Source organism: Scophthalmus maximus, chromosome 17 (assembly GCF_022379125.1).
Source record: "Scophthalmus maximus strain ysfricsl-2021 chromosome 17, ASM2237912v1, whole genome shotgun sequence".
In the NCBI taxonomy this organism is placed as follows: Eukaryota; Metazoa; Chordata; class Actinopteri; order Pleuronectiformes; family Scophthalmidae; genus Scophthalmus; species Scophthalmus maximus.
Window position 1 is genome coordinate 15,138,649 of NC_061531.1, and position 19,166 is coordinate 15,157,814.

The 19,166-nt window shown below is 43.3% G+C and overlaps 1 protein-coding gene and 1 non-coding gene across 3 annotated transcripts in view; both read right to left on the reverse strand.

Moving 5' to 3' along the window:
• The window catches only part of LOC118289052, a 57,403-nt gene extending 57,054 nt beyond the window's left edge, over window positions 1-349 (reverse strand). Inside the window, exon 1 of the transcript XR_007029901.1 lies at window positions 30-349. This is a non-coding gene — a transcript (uncharacterized LOC118289052). The remainder of the gene's footprint in view (window positions 1-29) is intronic.
• Window positions 350-6,632: 6,283 nt separating this feature from the next.
• On the reverse strand, window positions 6,633-18,401 carry micall2a (mical-like 2a). Of its 2 annotated transcripts, none has more exons than XM_035616199.2 (17): window positions 17,987-18,401; window positions 17,529-17,577; window positions 16,244-16,385; window positions 15,513-15,679; window positions 15,264-15,391; window positions 14,651-15,166; window positions 14,329-14,513; window positions 12,763-12,823; window positions 12,077-12,270; window positions 11,524-11,631; window positions 11,265-11,329; window positions 10,978-11,101; window positions 8,799-8,901; window positions 8,505-8,578; window positions 8,312-8,426; window positions 8,128-8,174; window positions 6,633-8,042 (listed from the first exon to the last, which is right to left on the reverse strand). In XM_035616199.2, the coding sequence occupies exons 1-17, from the start codon at window positions 18,127-18,129 to the stop codon at window positions 7,963-7,965; spliced, it is 2,301 nt and encodes a 766-aa protein (XP_035472092.1). In that variant the 5' UTR covers window positions 18,130-18,401; the 3' UTR covers window positions 6,633-7,962. The 2 variants fall into 2 exon arrangements, with proteins under 2 accessions (XP_035472092.1, XP_035472091.1); XM_035616198.2 differs by having other exon boundaries at window positions 15,264-15,394; window positions 17,987-18,400.
• Window positions 18,402-19,166: the final 765 nt, after the last annotated feature.

A 19,166-nucleotide genomic window follows, 5' to 3' on the forward strand; every position in this document is an offset into this window, starting at 1 on the left:
ATTGGAGCTCAAAAGAAAAGTTGCCTCACCGACCCGAGTTTGTGCTCACGTCCTGACTCCTCTGCTGCTTCAACCACACGGGAGATAAAACTCCATCTCCTCTCGTTTCACCTTCACCTGTCGTCTTCACTCTCTTTCTTTGGGAAAAGCTTCGAGTCTTGTCAGAGTGACTCAGCTCGCTCGCTAGCTAGCTAGCTAGCTAGCTAGCTCCAGGTGCTAACCGGTGCTAACAACAACAACAAGGCGGCGCTCGCGCTAAATGCGCGCCTCAACTTTTCAAACGGCTGCGCGGGGAGGCAGCCAATCACATCGCGTTTGAACAGACGGCGCCAGCGCAGGGCGCTAACCAATCAAATCACGCTAATGCTCTTCACGAACCTTGACGTGAAACGTTCAAATGAGCGCGGAGAGAGGAGGCAGCTGTTTACTCCGGTGTGCGTGCATCTGGTCGTGGGATGTATTTCCCGCGTATTTACCTGATAGCCGCATATGCCGCGTGTTTCCGGAGCACACAACTGATTGGTTGTTGTTGTTATGACGTAACGCCATCGCAAAGCGTCAGGCAACGCCCACCGACAAGCAAAGCAACGCAGGTGTGAGTCCATTTTGCTACATCTTTGTTTCGAAATGCATTAACTGCTGCTAGGTTGAGGTACCTGCTGTCTTGGAAGTTTGCAAGCACAGTTCGCTTGTCGGTCACGACTCGACTATCAACGGTGAAGGAAAAACATTTTGTACACACAGACAGAAACGGTTCCGCCTTGTCGTTCAGTCCAACAAAAGAAACTCCTCGTCCATACTTTTTATTATTGTTGTTTCTCGTTTGCAGTATTTTTTTTAAGTAAGCACCTCAGTAAGCAACAATCTCCTGCGCACGCCCAATGTTCGTGAATGGTCACGTGATATACTTTTTTCAGGCGTGTAATTATAGATGGAGATTAATATACGGAGCTAAAACGCTAGTCAGGGCGGAGATCGTTTCAGTTTTAAAAGTTTAAATGAAGCCACTGTATCACTATTCAGTACTGAATGAGAAGCATCACCGTACATGAGGGGGCGTGGCTGCCCAAACTTCTTACAAAGTGACCGGCCTGCCGGGAGAAATCCTGGTGCTCCCGAAAGGCCAGTTTTACTATGCCCACAAACAGTAGCCTGAGTCAAGCCGAGCTCGCCATGCAGTATACTTCAAATTACACTTGGAGACATAACAAAGATGACTGGAGGTTTAAGTTTGGATACTTAGCAACAACAACAAAAAGATAACCCAAGTATATGACAATGAAGCAAAATACCAGAGAGTGACGGCCAGCAGTAACCGCATTCTCCTCTGGACAGAGAAGTTCCAGGATACTTAACTTGACGTGTTAAATCAAATGACACCATTGATGTGCTAAACGTTCCACACAGTCACGCTGCCTAACTCTGCCCTCGTGGAGACGCCTGCGAGAAGCCACGTGGCAGGCTCTGCGGAAAAGCCACCAACATTCATCGTGGCTTTTAATGCTATCAAACTGTAATCTGTCTGGGATTTTGCGTGTGTTAACACAGCTGCGAATGCAGAGAGCAAACACTTCCAACAGCACTACATAAATGTCTCAATATATTAACTAGACAATAAACAACCTATTCAATTCCAGGGATTTGCATGAGAAACGCGGGCATTAGTGAACAGAGACAAGTCTCCTGCCGTTCTGCCGAGCGTTACGATGCCTTCAAACATGATCCTTTGTCAGACGGGATGGCAGACGCAGACACACACAAGCCTCCCGGTTTTGGCAGATCTTGGGCTCACAATGCCATAGATTAGTAACAGCCTGACCACAGAGCTGAAATAAGCTAATTGCTTAATTAGCTGACCCAATTCTATAAGCTTCTTTCAGCATATTAACCAAAGCTATGTAACAAATAGTTATGTTTCACAGAGGCGGTGTTTGTTTATGGAATTACAATAATGAGGATCAAATACAAAACATACGGTCAATGGCACTCCTTTTATAGGATCTTTGCCTTAGAAAATGAAAGCATTGATTTCGGCAACATGGAGGTGCTTTCATTCAAGTAAAACCATAATCAGCCTTTTGTCTGATCCGCATGCAAATTATGCTCATTTGTAATTGACATCCCCATGTTTTTGTCTGTACGTTCGTATTATTGCTTGTTATTATTTTCTGTTAAACAATTAAGCGGCTTCGGGGGAACAGTTTGACCGCCCTCTCAATATTTCTGGACATTTGAGCTATGAGGGACAAACAAGAGTAGGGAGAGAGGAGGAGAAGAAAAAAAAACGTCTTATTAGATTGAATAATGATTGAAATGGATTAATTTACATTTTCTGCATGCATACTTTACATACATGATCTTTGCTCAGCACAGGGAGGTCTGGGCAAAAGAGCACTATTTGTATGAGATGAACTCATCTATATGCTAATTCATTGGCATGTAGACCTGCTTCATTTCTTCCATTCAGGACTGTTTACCTATTAGCTCTTATACATGCAAAGGGAATTGGAATATTAAAAGCACAAAGCTAAGGAATACAGAGCATTAGCAGTACATCACCTGTTATTATATTTAAATTAGGGCGGCAATGCTGGCCTTTGTTTAAGCTGTAACCACGAGGCAACTTCCAAGACACCAGTTCACAAATAAAATGAGCCAGCTCTTTCACTGAGGGAGACTTGTTGCCCCTGACGAAGGCACGGTGGGTTTTTAAAAGTCCTTCAAAACTAGCTCCTCTGGTTCAAATGAGGGAAGGATCTGATGCTCGGAGACGGAGTGACAACTTAGACTGCTTAGCATTTCACAAGAGGGTTTCTGGGTTTTAAGGTGCTATAATGTTCTTTTGTGCGTCGGAATAGGATTCATAACGTCGCAGTGACTTCAGTGCTGCATACGACGACTGACATTGCCTCATAAGTTTTGACAGATCAACTTACAAGTGATGCCTAAATGCTAATGTAATTTTCATGTGAACCAGGCTGAAAGAGATGCAATCAACCATTCGTGATTCCGCCCGACTGTTGTGTTTAAGAGGATGACAACCCTCCCTCTTATTGTCTATGTAATTCACCAAAATTGCCACTTACAGCCGCTAAGAGCAGGATGTTTCATCTCCAAGCTTTCCTCTAGTCTTTGCTACTCATCCCATTTCTACTTCCTCCAAAAGTGCCACCACTTCATTAACCTTGCCAGGCATGAGATAAGAGAGGCAGTGCATCAAAGCTGCCTGCCCACAGAGAGAACAGAGCCCTGCATGTCTCCACTACACAGCAGCCGTCACACACACACACACACACACACACACACACACACACACACACACACACACACACACACACACACACACACACACACACACACACACACACACACACACACACACACACACACACACACACACACACACACACAGTCCACAGGCCATCCAACATGCAGAAAAGACCTTTTGTGTTCCAAACTGTCACTCACAAATGTTTTTTGTTGGTGTGTGTGGGTATGTGTGTATAGGACATTATTATGCTTTAATATAATTCTAAGTCGGGTGAAAACATTTGCTTGTTCCAAACATTTTAAGGGAGTTTGATTGGAAAGGAATGCAAACTAAATGGACCGGGTCAGACTCTCCATTGCCTCAGACACTTATTAATGGCGTCTCATAGCAGTATTATAAGAGGAGTTCAGGTACAAGGCGCTGTCATCACTGTGACCTATATATCTAAAACCTTGAAAATGAGAAAATGAAACAAGAAAAGCATCAAAGCCAACTTTAACTCAATGTTTAACAACTCCGGACTTCCTCAAAGCACGAAAGTAGATGGTAGGAAATGTATTAACTGAGTCACAATATTGTTTTACTTGCACCACATACAAATCTCTCTGGTGCATTTAATCCCTCTACCCACAGTTTCTCAGAGAGGAGGATATAAATTATTTTTCCTTTGGTGGAAACAGCAAATCCCTGTCTGGATTCTGTTAAAAGGCTTAAAATGTCACTAAATGCCAAGGCTGAGACTCCCGCTAACACGTAGGTCTTTAAGACAAGATGTTAAAGCGCTGAAAGTTACCTGAAACTGATGAGGTTAATATTCTTATCGCAAACCGGGGCTTCTGTGAAAGTGGATATTGAAAATAGCCAGGTAACCCTTCATATTAGAGGCTATCACGGGGATTAGCAGCATAAACACCAATTACACATTTAATTGTTTATTGTCGTATTCGGAAAACATGCTACCCTCCATAAATTAAAAAAGGATTGTGACATTCGGGTGGGGTTTTTTTTCTACAATACAATCATACGTTTGTATTTGAGACAAGAAGATGAGAAAATGTTTCCAAAATGACAAGTCAAACTGCTGAATGCTGGTCTGCAAATTAGCAATTTATCCTCCTCGATCCCTTTTTACGACCATACGAATTTCCAAACCACGTTATATACTAGCATGGAGGGGCTCTGTCACTGAAATTTGAAATAGAGGACAAAGGGCCACCGAGCAAATAGGTTTTTTTAGACACCCTCCTCTGAAAGCTCTGCCAATGTGAATCAGAGGTAAAATACAGTGCATTAAGTCGACCTCTGCGGCAGCACAGAGGAGGGTAGAGTGAGACATTCTGCTATCTATTAAGACTGGCGCTATGTATATATTGTGTTTTGAAGGAATTTTACTGATCCACAAAACCAGCAGGGGAGGATAAGAGTGAGTCCCTAAGACCATGTGGTAAGCAACTGCAGTGCAGATTCTCAGGCAAGTCGAAAGTTGCTGTGCCGTTAAGGAGAAAGTCTGTCAGAATCCTGCATGCCCGCTGATAACATGGTTGGATTAAGGATGTTTAAGGGAAGTGAAAATTATTCATTTGAGATGGATGAAAGCTGCACTTGTCAAGTCTACCAGTCATGCACTTTATACATTTCATTTCCACTAGCCAGCATGCATAATTTCCCCTCAATGCAAATTTCTACACACTGAAAATTGTGAGCATATTTACCCCGCTCCCTTAACACGTTCTCTGACACAGAAAACGGATCATCTCCGTTGAACAGGGAACAAAACAATGCAATTTTGTTTGCAGAGGTGTGAGAATCTAATTTTGTGCGGGAAGGATAAAGTCACAAGACTCTGTAGAATACGAACAATGGCTTTCATTTGAAATCACGCCCGAATCGCAAAGAAAAAAAAAGAGACAATGGTTGGTGCCCTGCTCAACAGAGTGACATCTATGGAAATAACTTTAGCACATCTCCAATTATCCAAACAGACTCCATGTTGCGAGTGTAATTACTGGTTTTTAAAGTCACATAAGTCTCACTGTTGATCCAAGACCCTTGTAACCGAGTATATGTACGGTACATCTGTCTCTCTCTATACAAATATTATGATCTCTCTGATGAGAATTAAGTCTCCAGCCTGGATGGCCAATAAATTAGAGGCACGCTTCTCGTTTACTCATCAGAGCTAATGAGCCTGATAAAATTACCTCGAGGATCATAATTACAGGCTAGTGGCACAGACTCTGGCAGGGACTGGAATAAGACGAGACACACACACACACACACACACACAGAGAATTCAAATTGTATTGCAAGTGGCAGCGTACAACAACTAACTGAAAACATCACAAAGCACTCACGTCGTATTAATAGAAAAGAAAACACAGATGTAAATGTACAAAAGCAAAGATTATACATTCTCCTTCTTCATTCAGGAAGCCTGAAACCAGTTCTGCTAATGAGACTTATAGAAACCAAACACGGTGTTCGACGGCAGCACATTTAGAAAACATGTACAGGATTAACATAATGCAAGGTGCTGAACAATATTACAATTTCCACCTTTTCTGTCGGAGCAGTTCAAACTGATTTTGCCACCCTTTCATAAAGATTAAGCACTTCATGGGTAATGGCATATTTTAATGAACGATGGCAGCCTGGACACAAGAGCTCACCTCGGAGGATTCCATTTCATCACACATTCACAGGATGAATTGTTTTACTTATGAATATTAATGTCCCTCTAATTTGAGGCTGTTGTTAATGCTTGTCGCTAGGAGCTTGGCAAATCAGGTCCCATTCCTGTTAAAACCATGTATTAGACACCCCCCTGACACTAAGCCCTCGCCTTTGATTCTTAATTGCAGAAGTGCAAGCATTTGCAGTAGATGGGGCGCAAAGCTTTAATTAACTCTAATATCACACATTCAGTCTCGACTGTCACCCACATCACGCATGGCATTTTGTACCAATATCATCCCCAACTCTGCTCAGCGAGAGAGAGTGTGTTCCAAGTTCATGATCACGATTTCATGCATCTCAAAATGAGCGATGTGTAGTTTATAAGTAGCTGCGATGTATTGACGCCAGTGAATTATCTTGATGCCGTCTTTAAAAAAAGCCTCATTAGAAAACGATCAAAAAAAAAAAGTGCATTGATGCGGCTCCGCGATCGCTGCACAGCTTTAATGCAAAAGCGCCGCAGCATTGTTGGTTTTACTCTTAGTGAAGGCAGCGTCTCATCTTTGGGCGGCCGTTGAATCAACAGTCTGTGGTGGTGAAGCTTGACACATGGGAAGTGAAGTGATACAAAGTTCTGGGGATGTGTGGCAAAGGAAGTAAATAATTCAACTCCTTACACACACGCTAAGCTTCAAAGGATTTATTGGACAACAGATTTCAAGTTTAAAAATATAGAGTACGAGTACAAACCATTCAATAACACTCCTAAAATGCAACATTACAGTACAGTCCCCCGCAAACACAGCGAAGGCCATTTTCCTCACAAGTGACTCCGCACGTCGTTTGAACATTTTAATAGCTCAGGTGCAGCGGAATTCTGATGCAGATATTGGTAAAGAGTAATGTTTAATTAAACCAGGTTTGAAGATAAAGGGCTCAATACAACCTATAGTTTATAAGCCTCACCCGGCCATAAGCTACTGCTCGACCTAATCCTCTTTTCACATAACATTATTGCATCAGCACAGCCGAACACTTTTGCAGCATTTATAAAATTAGCAAAGAAATTAACTGTCTGTACTGTGGCAAATTGGATTTCCAAGTTGTCGCCCTGCGATACAGCATACCCAGGCTGCCACCTACAGTACAGTGTGGGAGAGGAAACGGCCGTCTGCAACAAGGCAGCTCAACATGTGTGGCTCCTTATTTTACACTCCACAGCCATTCAAACTTAATTGTCAAGGCCCCTTTTTTTCCCCCTCCTGCTAATATCCTTACAGGAAATTTGTTAAAATCCATTATTGAATAAATACGGAACTAATTTCATTTCGGATTTCGAGACCGTTGAAGGATTTACACATTTATTCTCCTCATTCCCATTTTGCACGTGGAGCAGCCAGTGCTCCCCTTTGTAATTCACACATCATGATGGTTAATATGAAACTCCCAGCATCCAGGTTTTTGTTTTTTGACCAAGTGCATTTGAATTTGCCGAACTTATGAATTAGACACCTCATTCCAATAATTAAATAAATACACCAGTATTTTTTACATTACATACTTATCATATAAATGGTGGTATTTCTTGTGACATTGACGTTTAATTAATATAAGGGAAACTTTCATGGCAGCATTTGCCATGTAATTAAACACCCCTTTTGTATTACCGTGACAAAACAATTGTGAAAAAAAATTACACCCCTTGTGGAAAATAAAGGAAAGATTAAATCATGAACTATACAGAAATTTTGCACCACAATAAAAACACAATTAACTGGGAACTGAAGGTGAATCTTCAAGGTGAAGGTGAAACCAAAATAACATTTTTTTCAAAAAAAACAAACCACATGATTTGAGCCTTTATATTTCCTGATTTGACATCTTGTCCTTTGCCTTCTTATTAGCACACTACATACTGCTGCACCTAAATATAAAAACCTTCAAAAATATATAAAGAATATTAAAACAATTAAAAAATAATTAAGTTTAGTTAAAACAAATAAAACCCTCGAGGATCATTCCACGCGTCTTTTACTTCTTCGTCTGAACAGTTTTGAGATGGAGGATTTCCTCTTATTTTTGCTTTTCTTTACTCCTAATCACAAACAAAAGATATAAATAAACATTACAATGATAAATTCAGATTGTAAAATCACTACATCAAAAATAAAGATACCTACCAAGATTTTTCATCATTTCATTCAACTGCTGATCCTCCTCCACTTCCCTGAAATTGATCAGAAATAAAAAAAACCCAACCTGTTAACTCTTCAGTCGTCCTCGGATCAGATTGCTATACAAACAGTGCTGCCCTACATCAGTGGTCGTTCTTGTCACAATTAATTACAAGACGCATCAGGTTACCTCAGCCTGTCCTCGTCCAGACCCTCCACGATCGCATTTCTGCCGTTCACAATCTCCATCAGTCTCTGCATCAACGTCGTCTCCCGCCGTCGCTCGTCTCTGGACTTCAGATGATCTGCGACACCCAGTCAACTTCAGCGTTCAGTGGAAACGGGGAAGTTACAGAGCTGAAGTTAAACCTGCGGCGTCTTACCTGGCTTCTCCAGCAGCCTGCGGAGTTCGCCCTCCACACCTGGCTGCTGCTGCTCCAGCTCCTGAGTCCTGGCTCTGACATCACACATCATTAATTACATATCTTGAACAAATGCATTTAGTTTGACAGTGGATGAGTTTTAATTCCCTCTAGACACGTATAAGTACAAAAAAAAACAGGCTGCCGTTCACATATTTCAAGATAAGACATTTTATACAACGAAAGAATAAAATGGCAACATGAACAAAGACTGTGGTGAAAGACTTTCAAAGAGAATCGGTTTTTTTCACTCACGTGTAAACGAGCTCCGATTCCTTTCTAATGTACATCTGCTTCTTCCGAATCAGGTTGAACCAGTCGACCATCAGTGGGTCCATCAGTATGTCTCCCTCTCCCTCTGAGAAAAAAAACCCAAAACACAATTCCTTTAAATGGTAAAAACACCACTATTGAGATACAACTTGTGATTATGTTCGATAATGCATTAAAAATCATAACACATCTCGAAATGTCTAAATTTAGACTTCAGTCCGTGTCCTCAGCTCATACAGTTCAATGAAACTCGACTTGTGAGTAAAAGAAAAATTAAGCTCAAAGAAAATGTATTTAAATACAGTTCTGTGCTTTTCTGAATGACTAAAGTTAAATGGAAAGTGGCATAGAATAATTCTGCACAATAATAAAATTAAGTGCAATTACGAATGAGTTTGAAGTCATTTGGCAGGTGGAGGTGAGACGGAGGTTGACTCACCTCCTGGGACCATGTCAGCACTACTCTGTAGCTAAAGACTTAAAATTAAACCTAGTCTAACTCTTTTGTATGAAATGGATCCATCTTCAACAGTTTAAATTGTCCCCACCCTTGCTGTTGTATAAAAATCCAAAGAAAGTGTGAATATTTGGGTTAATCAAGTATCAAAAATAGTTTTTAATCAAGTTTTTATACAAAATCCGAAACATTGTCTGGTTCCAGTTTGTCAAATGTATAAAAGATTTGAAAGTAAATTGAGCATTTTGTAAGTTTTAGGCAAAACAAGCTTTTTAAACGTCACTTTGCGAATTGACAAAATCTAACAAACATCTGTCACCATTGTCGGACGTCCCGTGTTGATTAGCACATTAAGTCAATAATGAAACTGTCAGTTGCACCTCTTCATTAATAAACAGAGGCCCCCTGCAATGCAGTCTTAATGCTATGAAATGCAAGTTTAAACATGCAGTAAGCGTAAACCAACACAGAGGGAATACACAGTGAAGCAGAGATTTGTGTTAATCATTTATTTAATAATGACTCGCAAAAAATCCAGCAGGGACTAGCTTTATTTATTTCTTAATAGCTTTTGCACTCGAAAAGGAAAGGAAGAATTGGACCAATGCTAAAAAGGTCCCTTCATAATAGTGAACATTTTAGTGCCGCTTATGTTAGATAGGTCTAAAACGTTAAAGGCGGTTTAAAAAGAAATTCTAACCCTGTATTTGTGGTTTAGTGACAAGCAGTGGGTTGCAATTTCGACAGTTTAGATTTTCTGCTTGGCCAAGTCAGGCTGGAGCAGCGAGGAGTAGGTGGACCAATTGATTTTTAAAAAACGATTATTAGCCATTCGCAATTATTGTCCAGTCGATCAATCAAACAGACAGAGAGTCAAGAAACAACAGCGAGGACTGTGACTGAGGACGAGGCAGCCCACGTCCCGCCGTCACCAGAATACACCTGATTTCGTTCTGCGCCGAACTCGAGTGCCGGGGTTTTGGTTTTTACGCCAAACAGATTCCAGTTGAGCAGTAGATGATCTCCTAGGTGGTGTGCAATTGATGTCAAATTCTGGCCGAGGGATTGCACGCTCATTCTTCCTGGGTGGCACCACGTAGAGGAAAAAAACTGTTTGCAATCCACCAGAATACATACACACATATATATATATATATATATATTACCCCAAGTCATGTTGACCTTGAGGAAAGCAATCAGGCCCCCTACTCCCACTACCTAAAAAGAGAAGCAACATCCCTGTGGGCCGTCTGTGCCCCTCACCTCATTTGGCTGCAGAAACAGTAATAGAAATGGCAGGTAAATCCCCTGCACGCACACACGCACGCACGCACGCACCTACCACCTACTGGCAGTGAGTGAATGCATGTGTGTCCTGTGTGGGGCAACCAGGACACAACTCTGCACTAGAGATACCGCAGCAGCAGGGGGATTGAGCAGTTCGCACAAATTCAATAAAATATCAAAAGTTTGCTGCGAGGTTATCCGCCGCGAGTGAGCAAAATCTACCGCTGACATCATCTTCTGCCGCGGAGTAAGTGGGTGGCTTGAAGGACTGTTTATTTTTCCAAATTGAAAAGCTAGTTTCCGACTTGTCCACATTCCGTTTTATTTGTGTGTGTGTAAACCAGAAAAAAAAAAGGGAGGACGTGGGAGAGAATTTCGAGTTGACAGGAAAAAAAAAATGTATTAAATAAAAAGTACCTTCCTCACAGCTGCGGAGCCTCTTCTCCAGCTCCACACCTTCCTTCTCCAGCTGGGCCAAGTTTGTCTCAATATCACTCAGCTCCGTCTCAATCTGCTCTGCCGGGATATGATATGACTTCGCCTGATATAAATCCAAAAAAAAAAAGAAGATTTAATTTGAAAATTCTGACTTTGGCTACTTAGATGTAAAGAAGGTCGGCCATTTTTTGTCCTGGGAATGTAATGAAAGCATATTTGTGGAGCTGTTAATTAATCTCTTAAGAGACTTAATGCAGGGAACTTACGGAGGGTGACCTCATTTCAGTCCTGGAGGCGTTGGTGGGTGACAAATACTTTCCCTTTTTAGCACCTAGGAGGTAGATAAAATAGGATTAGATAGTTTCCCTTCATGGCAGCTTTTCACGTAAAGCATTGTCGCGTACGACTTCACCTGATTTATCTTTAGTTTTCAATATTTTTTTAATATGAAATCAACAAGATGGCTGAAGAGCACATGCGTATGGCTTTGGTGATGACATTTTTTTTCTGAAAGTGGGAGCCGACCTGACGGGCTTCCATGATTGGCTGGGGTGGTTGGCGGAAAGCAAATGGGTTGCACAGCCGGCCGTCTGGGTGGGGATTTCACAGGCGAGTGACTCCCATGTTCAAGACCTAGAATAAGGACAGGAAGGTTTACGATTTGAAGTTCATCCAACAATGGGTTTTTTCTCTGTTTTCTGCTGCAATAGAAAAAAAGAAAATCTACAAATATCCCACACGGCAGGATGTTTGTGCTGGAATCGCTGTGTGCGGATGTTGCTCCATGAATTTTTGGCCATGCTACTCAGTGGTCCAGACTGAAATACCCCAACAACTATTGGATGGATTGCCTTATTCTCTACAGACATGCACAGGCTCTAATAGATGCCTTTAGACTTTGGAGGGCCATTGACTCTTTCCTGTAGCGCCGCCTTTTGTGGTTTCGAGTAAATTGTCCCTTGTCGCAGGAGGATGGTGATACAATTTGGTAAAGCTATTCGTTAGCCCTCCCTAGGATGAATTATTAACACTCAACAAATGTTAAAAAAATCTTTTCTGGTAGACAAATGCTCCTCACCGTGGTTTCCAGAGGCAGGCGGAGGTTTCTGTGGAGAGACTTTCGTGACGTGCGCAGGATCAAACAGAGCAACGCTAACGGGAGGTACAGCGGATGCTGGGGCCGAGGGAGGCCTCGTCGCGACCACGGAGACGTCTGAGGAAGGCCAGGACGTGAATCCAGGCTTACGTTGCTCAGTGGAGGCTTCGGCTTCTCTGTAGGAAAGTTACAGTGGATTGAGCCTTTGAGTATGTGACCATTCAAAAACTTGTGTAAAAGTACAGCGTTCATCTGACACATGTAAGGGCGACAACAGGGCTGATGATAAAGAATGAACATATGAGAAAAAAAGGCCTCACCTCTTGAAAGGACAAAGGGTGGGGAGGGCAATGGAGGGATCATCAGCAGAGATTAGAAACGAGAGAGTCTAGTGTTAGGAGTAGGAAAGGCTCAGGCCTGGCACTCAGGGGCGGGGCTTGTTAGGATGGAGGACAGAGCAAGCGGCTTCACTCGGAGCCAGTCAACGATAACAGAGATGGACGAAGCTCGAAGGTTCCGAATTCTGGAGAGTGGACACGTCGAGCGGTCAGAGATGTTAAAACAGCGAGATCTTTCAAGACGTTTGGCTCCACCTGTGTGACCTCCCCGTTTCCCAGCTGGGTGACTTGTATGGCGATATTGATTATTAGACGATTGAGAATACTTACTTTAGACCGAGCTCGGTTCTCACAGGTTTCAACTTTGATTGCTCCTCTCGCCAAACTGGACCTGTAGGAACAATTAGACAGAAAAGAGTTCAAATAAAAGAAAGACTGTAACTAATTACTTTAGTTTTGAGAGTTTCCATAAGTAGTCTGTTTTGTCTCCAGTGTCCACAATGTAAATATATTAAATTCAACGTAATATTTAAAAAAAAGCAGCAAATGAGATTTGAGACTATAAAACTTTCTTTATATACAATAACTGATCAACATTGTGGTGTTGATCCAGTAATCGATTAATTGATCAATTGTTTCAGCTCTGGATAAAAAGCATAGTGGTAAAGTTCATCACTACATTATCTTGTCACGTGCACAACGATTGAAATCAATATCTACTTCAAAACCTGGGAGGAAGTACAAGAGCCTGACTGACTTATCGGTTGGCTGATTTAAAATAGGCTGATATGAGTCTTTCATGGCCGTATTGGTATCTGCCGATATGAAAAGAATTACAGAGTGAGCAATAAAGAAAAGATGTGCATTTGTTTACATTTTACATAAAGAATATGTTTATTTTCTTAAAGTGCTAAAGTAATAATCTATCAAATCAATTCAACTTAACATTTGGTTGTGATGTTGTGTTTTCTGATTATAGTTATTTAAAGTCAAGTTTATGGTTAAACTGTAAAATATTGAGCCTCAATAACATTTCTTTGTCATAAAGGTGTGACAATGACATCTTAGGATTCATTGCAAAAATATATGTATATACACACCAGCCTATATATATATACTGTATATATATATATATTGGCATAGACATTTTTTAACACCAAATCTGTATCGGCCTCCATAAATCCATATCGGTGGTGCTCTAGAAATAAGCATATCACCTCAATACGACATCTTCTTTAGCAATGACATTGACAACTTAATGTCGCCCCCCCAAAAAAATCTCCACCTTCATGGACTCTTCTCCATGTCACACCTGAGCAGCTGATAATGAGAACATCTACTGGTTTTATTTCACTCACAACAATGTGTGTGACTGATCTTAACCTGCACATATGTATTAGACACACAGATTCTACTCTAATCTGTGCACGAAAACAAATGGATAAATGAACACAACTCTTTGTGAAAATGTAAAATAAAAGCGGGTTTTCCTGATTTCCGAGACAAGCTGGAGTATTGTCCGCGTGTGCGCCACATTAGCAGGCTGCAGAATGACTTCCCATGACAGGGAGGCTTCTATCAATGCTGATAATGTGGCGAGCGTTTGTGCTGAAAACCCAACAGTAATTGTGTTTCTGTCTTAAAAGCACATCCATTCCGGGGAGAATGACAGTTCAACTATGAAAGTTCATTACAAGTGTGAGGCAGAAATTAAAATGTCAGCGAGCGGCACACGAGATAGATGCGCTGTCTGTGTAAATAGGGCAAAGACGACAAAAGGGCTTTGTTTTCTCTGAATGCGTGCGGAGACAGACAGAGAATGGAGGGGCGGGTGGAGGTTGGCTGGATGTCAAATAATGGATCAAGAAATAACTGAAACTCTTTAGTGGCGCTTGCCTTTGGCGCTGGTGTGTACAGTTGTTGGCCTCGTGTCGCCTCCGTCGACGGCCTTCGGACACGGCGCTTCCTTATTGTTCGTCTGGCTGCTGGAGGGCTGTCCTGCCCAGTTTCCTGTCGGGCCTTGGCTCCATTTATCCTTCCTCAACGCGGGGCTGTCAGCGGGACTCGGCTCATCTCCAAACCTGCAGCGAGAGAAAAGCCCTCGCCGTCAGCCTTAATAAGGAAAGTCATTAGAACAGCATACAGTGGGAAACGACCAGATGTATCCAAATACAAAAATCAACGCTCGAGAGACAAAATCAACGCTCGCAAAGCTCACCGTCTCTCTGCTGGGCGGATGGTGAACGGACGTTTGTTGTTATTGTTGCGGTTTTCTTCTGCCAGTTTCTTTCCAGTCGTCGCCGTGACTCTGCTCTTCTCGTCATAACTGCTCGGTGGGACCTTTGGCCTCCCCAAAACACCGGAGGGCCCCGCGGGCTCCCCGTTGCCTGCCGGGGCCTCTGTGACTGGCGTCGCAGCCTGGAAAAACCTCTGCCGGTCCACCTGCGTCTTCTGGGCTGAGGTCGTCCAGGACTGGGAAGGCGGAGTAGGACTGACTGGCTTCCGCACAACATTCAGAGGGGCTGACAGCACAGAAGAGGGGAGGCGTGGTGCCGGCTGGGCCTGGCTGGCGCCGGTCGATCGCACAGCTGAACCGGCGGGAACGTTTTTGATTCCTGCCACGGAGGAGGAGGACGGTTTGCAACTGTTCTGATGGGTGTTGCAGATGAGAGTGTCCGGATTCTTCCCAGGTCTGTAGCCTCCTGCGTGGAGCACGCCGGAGCATTCGCTGCACCTGGTGGAAGTTTTATTGACATTGAATTATTAATGCAATAAAAACGGACGATATGGAGGGGGGAAAGTATCACTGAATATAGATCAAATTATCTCACTTGAAACAGCTCCTGTGATAGAGCTTGCCGTCCACAAAGTGCCTCTGGACCAGGTGAACGTGGCTCTTGCACGCAACACACTTGCTGTTGAGGGTCCCGCTTTTGTTGGCGTTTTCTGCCAAAACCGTCTTCTGTGAAAGAAAACTAGAACTGAGGGCAAAATCCACCCAATGCTTGAAAAAATGAAAAAGTAACACCGTACGATCATTATTAGAGCCATCAGACGCACGCTAACGGTTGTGCACTGACCTGAGCTGCAGCTCTGCTCGACTTGGGGGAGCTCTGCGCTGTGCGGCTGGAAGGTGAACGATTCTCAATGGGGGTTTTAGACACAAAGGTTTTGGCGACCACGGGGAGATTCTTCTTCTCCGATGGCTCCTCCTTGGAGCCCTCTGCTGGCCTCTTTACGCCTCCCACTGAGCAGAGGTACAACACCGTCAGTGTCAGACGTCACAAGGTGGTACAGGAGAGAAAACTGTAAACCTCGGCACAAAAAGAAATATTTTATAATAACAATAAGGACTAGAATGACCACCTCACAACAGTATGACTCAAAAACTCAAATACTGACCAGACAAGTTTGCAGAACATTGTAATGTTGCACTTAAAATGACCTTTGACCTTTTTCGATACAAAATATCATAATTTTATCCAGGTAGACATTTGTGATTTTTTTTTCTCGACTTGACCTAAAACTGGTTTTGTGATGTCAGGGTGACCTTTGACCTCCAAAATCTAGTTTGTCTAGTTAACGTGACCTAGTTATTTGATCACCAAAATCAAATTAGTCCATCCTGGTGTCCAAGTGGATCTTTATACTAAGTTGAATGAATTCACTCAAGGCATTCCTGACATATTCCGTTCACAGGAATGGGATGGACGGACAGCTCAAAAAAAGAAAAAGGTTTGAACTAAAGAAAATATTAATGGGGTAATGCACAACATCCTTCACAGGTATTTGAAAACAGCCACGTTCTCACTTGGTTGCCGTCCCTTGAAGTAGTTGTGGTACTGGGACACGTAGGTGAGGATGCTCAGCCTGTCTGGGACCCTTAACGCCACCATGTCTTCTGCGTCCAACAACGCCGGGATCCCCAACTCCTCCTCCGCGACCTGAAAAGCCTTGAGGCGACGAAAAAAGAAAAAAAAAACGCCAGCGGCTATTGACTCCTGCCAAGGCGACATTTAATAGCAGCGATTGGTTTTGCATGGGCACACAGACTGCTGGCCATTACAGCGTGTGTAAAAATGTCAAGACTGTCAACTTTGAATAGAGCTTTAAATAGAGTATTCTGTGGCCCAGGCCCGGAGAGGTCTGAGAAGGGGCGGGGGCGGCAGAATGAATAGCAGACTTCCTGTGAGCTCGTAGCGAGAAGAATGAGGGATGGAGGGAGCAGGATTCCAGGGCATTGTTTGGGATCAGCCTGGACATGCTCATTAAATTTAAAGCAAAGCCTCAGTGATGTAAAAGAAGAGCACAAAAACACAAAGACGCATTCAAGTCCGCAATCTAAATTCAAACTATTTCTCATCCCAACAACTCGTGAGATTACCACCTGTAGGTAACACGACGCCGTTCATGAAATATAGACGGGTGTAAATTACCACACTCGCCACGTTCTCGTGTTCCCGAGCAGCGGAGCGACGTCGACAGTCTATCGAGACTTGAACCTGATCGAACGCACCGTTCTCTCACCACAAATCTGGTTTTAAGTTCGTCGTCGCATCGCCTTCGAGAGAGGCATATAACAAACGAGTGTCTCCCGGCGAACCGTCGTCGTCGTCGTCGTCGTCGTCATCATCATAATGCGGCTCGAGTGGCAGGTTGACAGCGAGCCCTCGTTTAAAATTCCACAGTGTGGAGAGGCTCTCCCACTGCTGAGCTCAGGTTTGTTGTCGGAAAGTGCCGGTGGGTTCATCCGAGACACGGGAGGAAGTGCGTACTGTGGCACTCCGTGGGGCCTTCAATCCTCACAGGAAGCCGGTCAGACTGGAAGAAGACTAAATAATGGAACGGTGTAGCGGCTGCGCGGCTCAGGTCATGTAGGGGTTTGTGAAAAATAACTAAGGTCGAGTGGACAGAGGGAGAGAGTACACATTCAGAACTTTGAAGTTTGTTGAGAGACAACCATTTTGCTTAAATTTTGTGATGTTGAACATGGACAGATAAGACAAGAACCCGTAACGACGCGTCTGGTGGGAGAATGAAGTGGAATGGTCGTTCCCACGACGACTCAATGGAGACAAAACGACTCGACATCTCACCAGTCTGTTGTTCTCGAACACATCCTCCTTTCTGAGTGAGTCATAGTCTCTGGGTAAACAGGAACACACACACACACACACAGAGAAAGAGAGAGATGTCAGCCGTGTCGCCGGAAGCCTCCTGTAGCAAAGGATCACGACTAGGAGGAATTAAACTATTCAAAAAAAACACGCTGTAAGGATTGATGTTTGTATGCAGGCATCATCGCTCTCATACATGATGGATCTCCTGAGAAATAAGTAACATAAGCAATATAACACCAGACATTTAAGGGGTTTAAACATGATTAGAATAAAGAAAATGAATTGTGTATATACTTATACTTGTTATATACTTGTTTGCCAACACTAAGAATCAAAGACAAGGTATAAACTCATCATTGTGGGCTACTTGGAGGAGACGAGGCTGCCTCACTATTCAAACGGCAGAGACATTCATTCCAATCACAGGCACTCACATGAGGTCCGGTCGGTACTTGTGTATGAGGGCACAGAAGGCCAGTCCGCTCCTGAACGAGGTGGTCATGTTGGTGACGGACACGTCCCTGTAGCCGTCGACCTGCAGCCGGCACCACTGCTCCAGAGCCCTGATGGCGGCCATGGCTCCGCGGCGGCGGCGCGCGCCTCTCTCTCCAAACGCAGACCCACAGTGCGCAACAGGCGGCCGGCGGGTGCGTCAGTGCGGTGGAGGAGGAGGAGGAGGAGGAGGGAAAGAGAGGTTTTCTATGAAAGAAAAAGAAAGAGACAAGCACAGAAGAACAGAAGAACAGCGTGCGAGGTTTGACCGTGAACTGCAGCAGCTGCGTCCTGTTTCCTCCGCGACGCGCCGAGCGAGTGGAGGAGTCGCTGTCTGCGGGACGCGCGCGTCTCTCATTACTCTAATTGACACCGACTGATGACTCAGTGTCGTTCACACAGCTACCGTGGGGTCAGACCCACGTCAGAACAAAGAAAGATACCAAATAATCGTTTATTAAATCCTGCAATAATAAAAAAAAAATGAATGGGTGCAGAATCACCCCAAAAAATATCCAGGACCTGAAGTGACCGTGACCCACTTTTTGATGCAACAGTGGGGTTTTTTTGTTTGTTGTGCCATAAAATAACTTTATTGGAAGGAAATTGTCATCGTCAAAGTTTGATGGATTCAAGTTTGAGTCACATCCAGATGTGGTCTTTTGACAGAATGAGACCAAACTGAATATTTGAACCTCTCCTCCTCTGAGTCCTCTACTGTGGCATGTTCAGGGGTTTGGGATTATTAAATCTTCCTGTCTGGTGGTATCTAGAAAATGAAATGCAACTTGCAGTATCCAGTATTCCAACTGAAAGGCAACACGTGTCTCTTTTAAATTGTATTCCTTTTTTGGGGGGGGTCTGTGTTATTTAATTTGACTATTTTAATATGACAAGAATGCTGCAGGGCCTTTTTTTGTGTGTGTGTGTGTGTGTTCTCCAAATGGTCTGTTGGAGACGTCTCAGTCGTCACTCCCTTGTGGATGATGTGGACGTTCACGATAATATATTTTTTTTAATCAAACGATTCATGAAATGCATGGTTTTAGGGGGTTCAAGTGAAGAAGAAAAAAGTTGCTGTATAGGATTTCTAAAGTAATTAAACACCAGACTTGACTATCT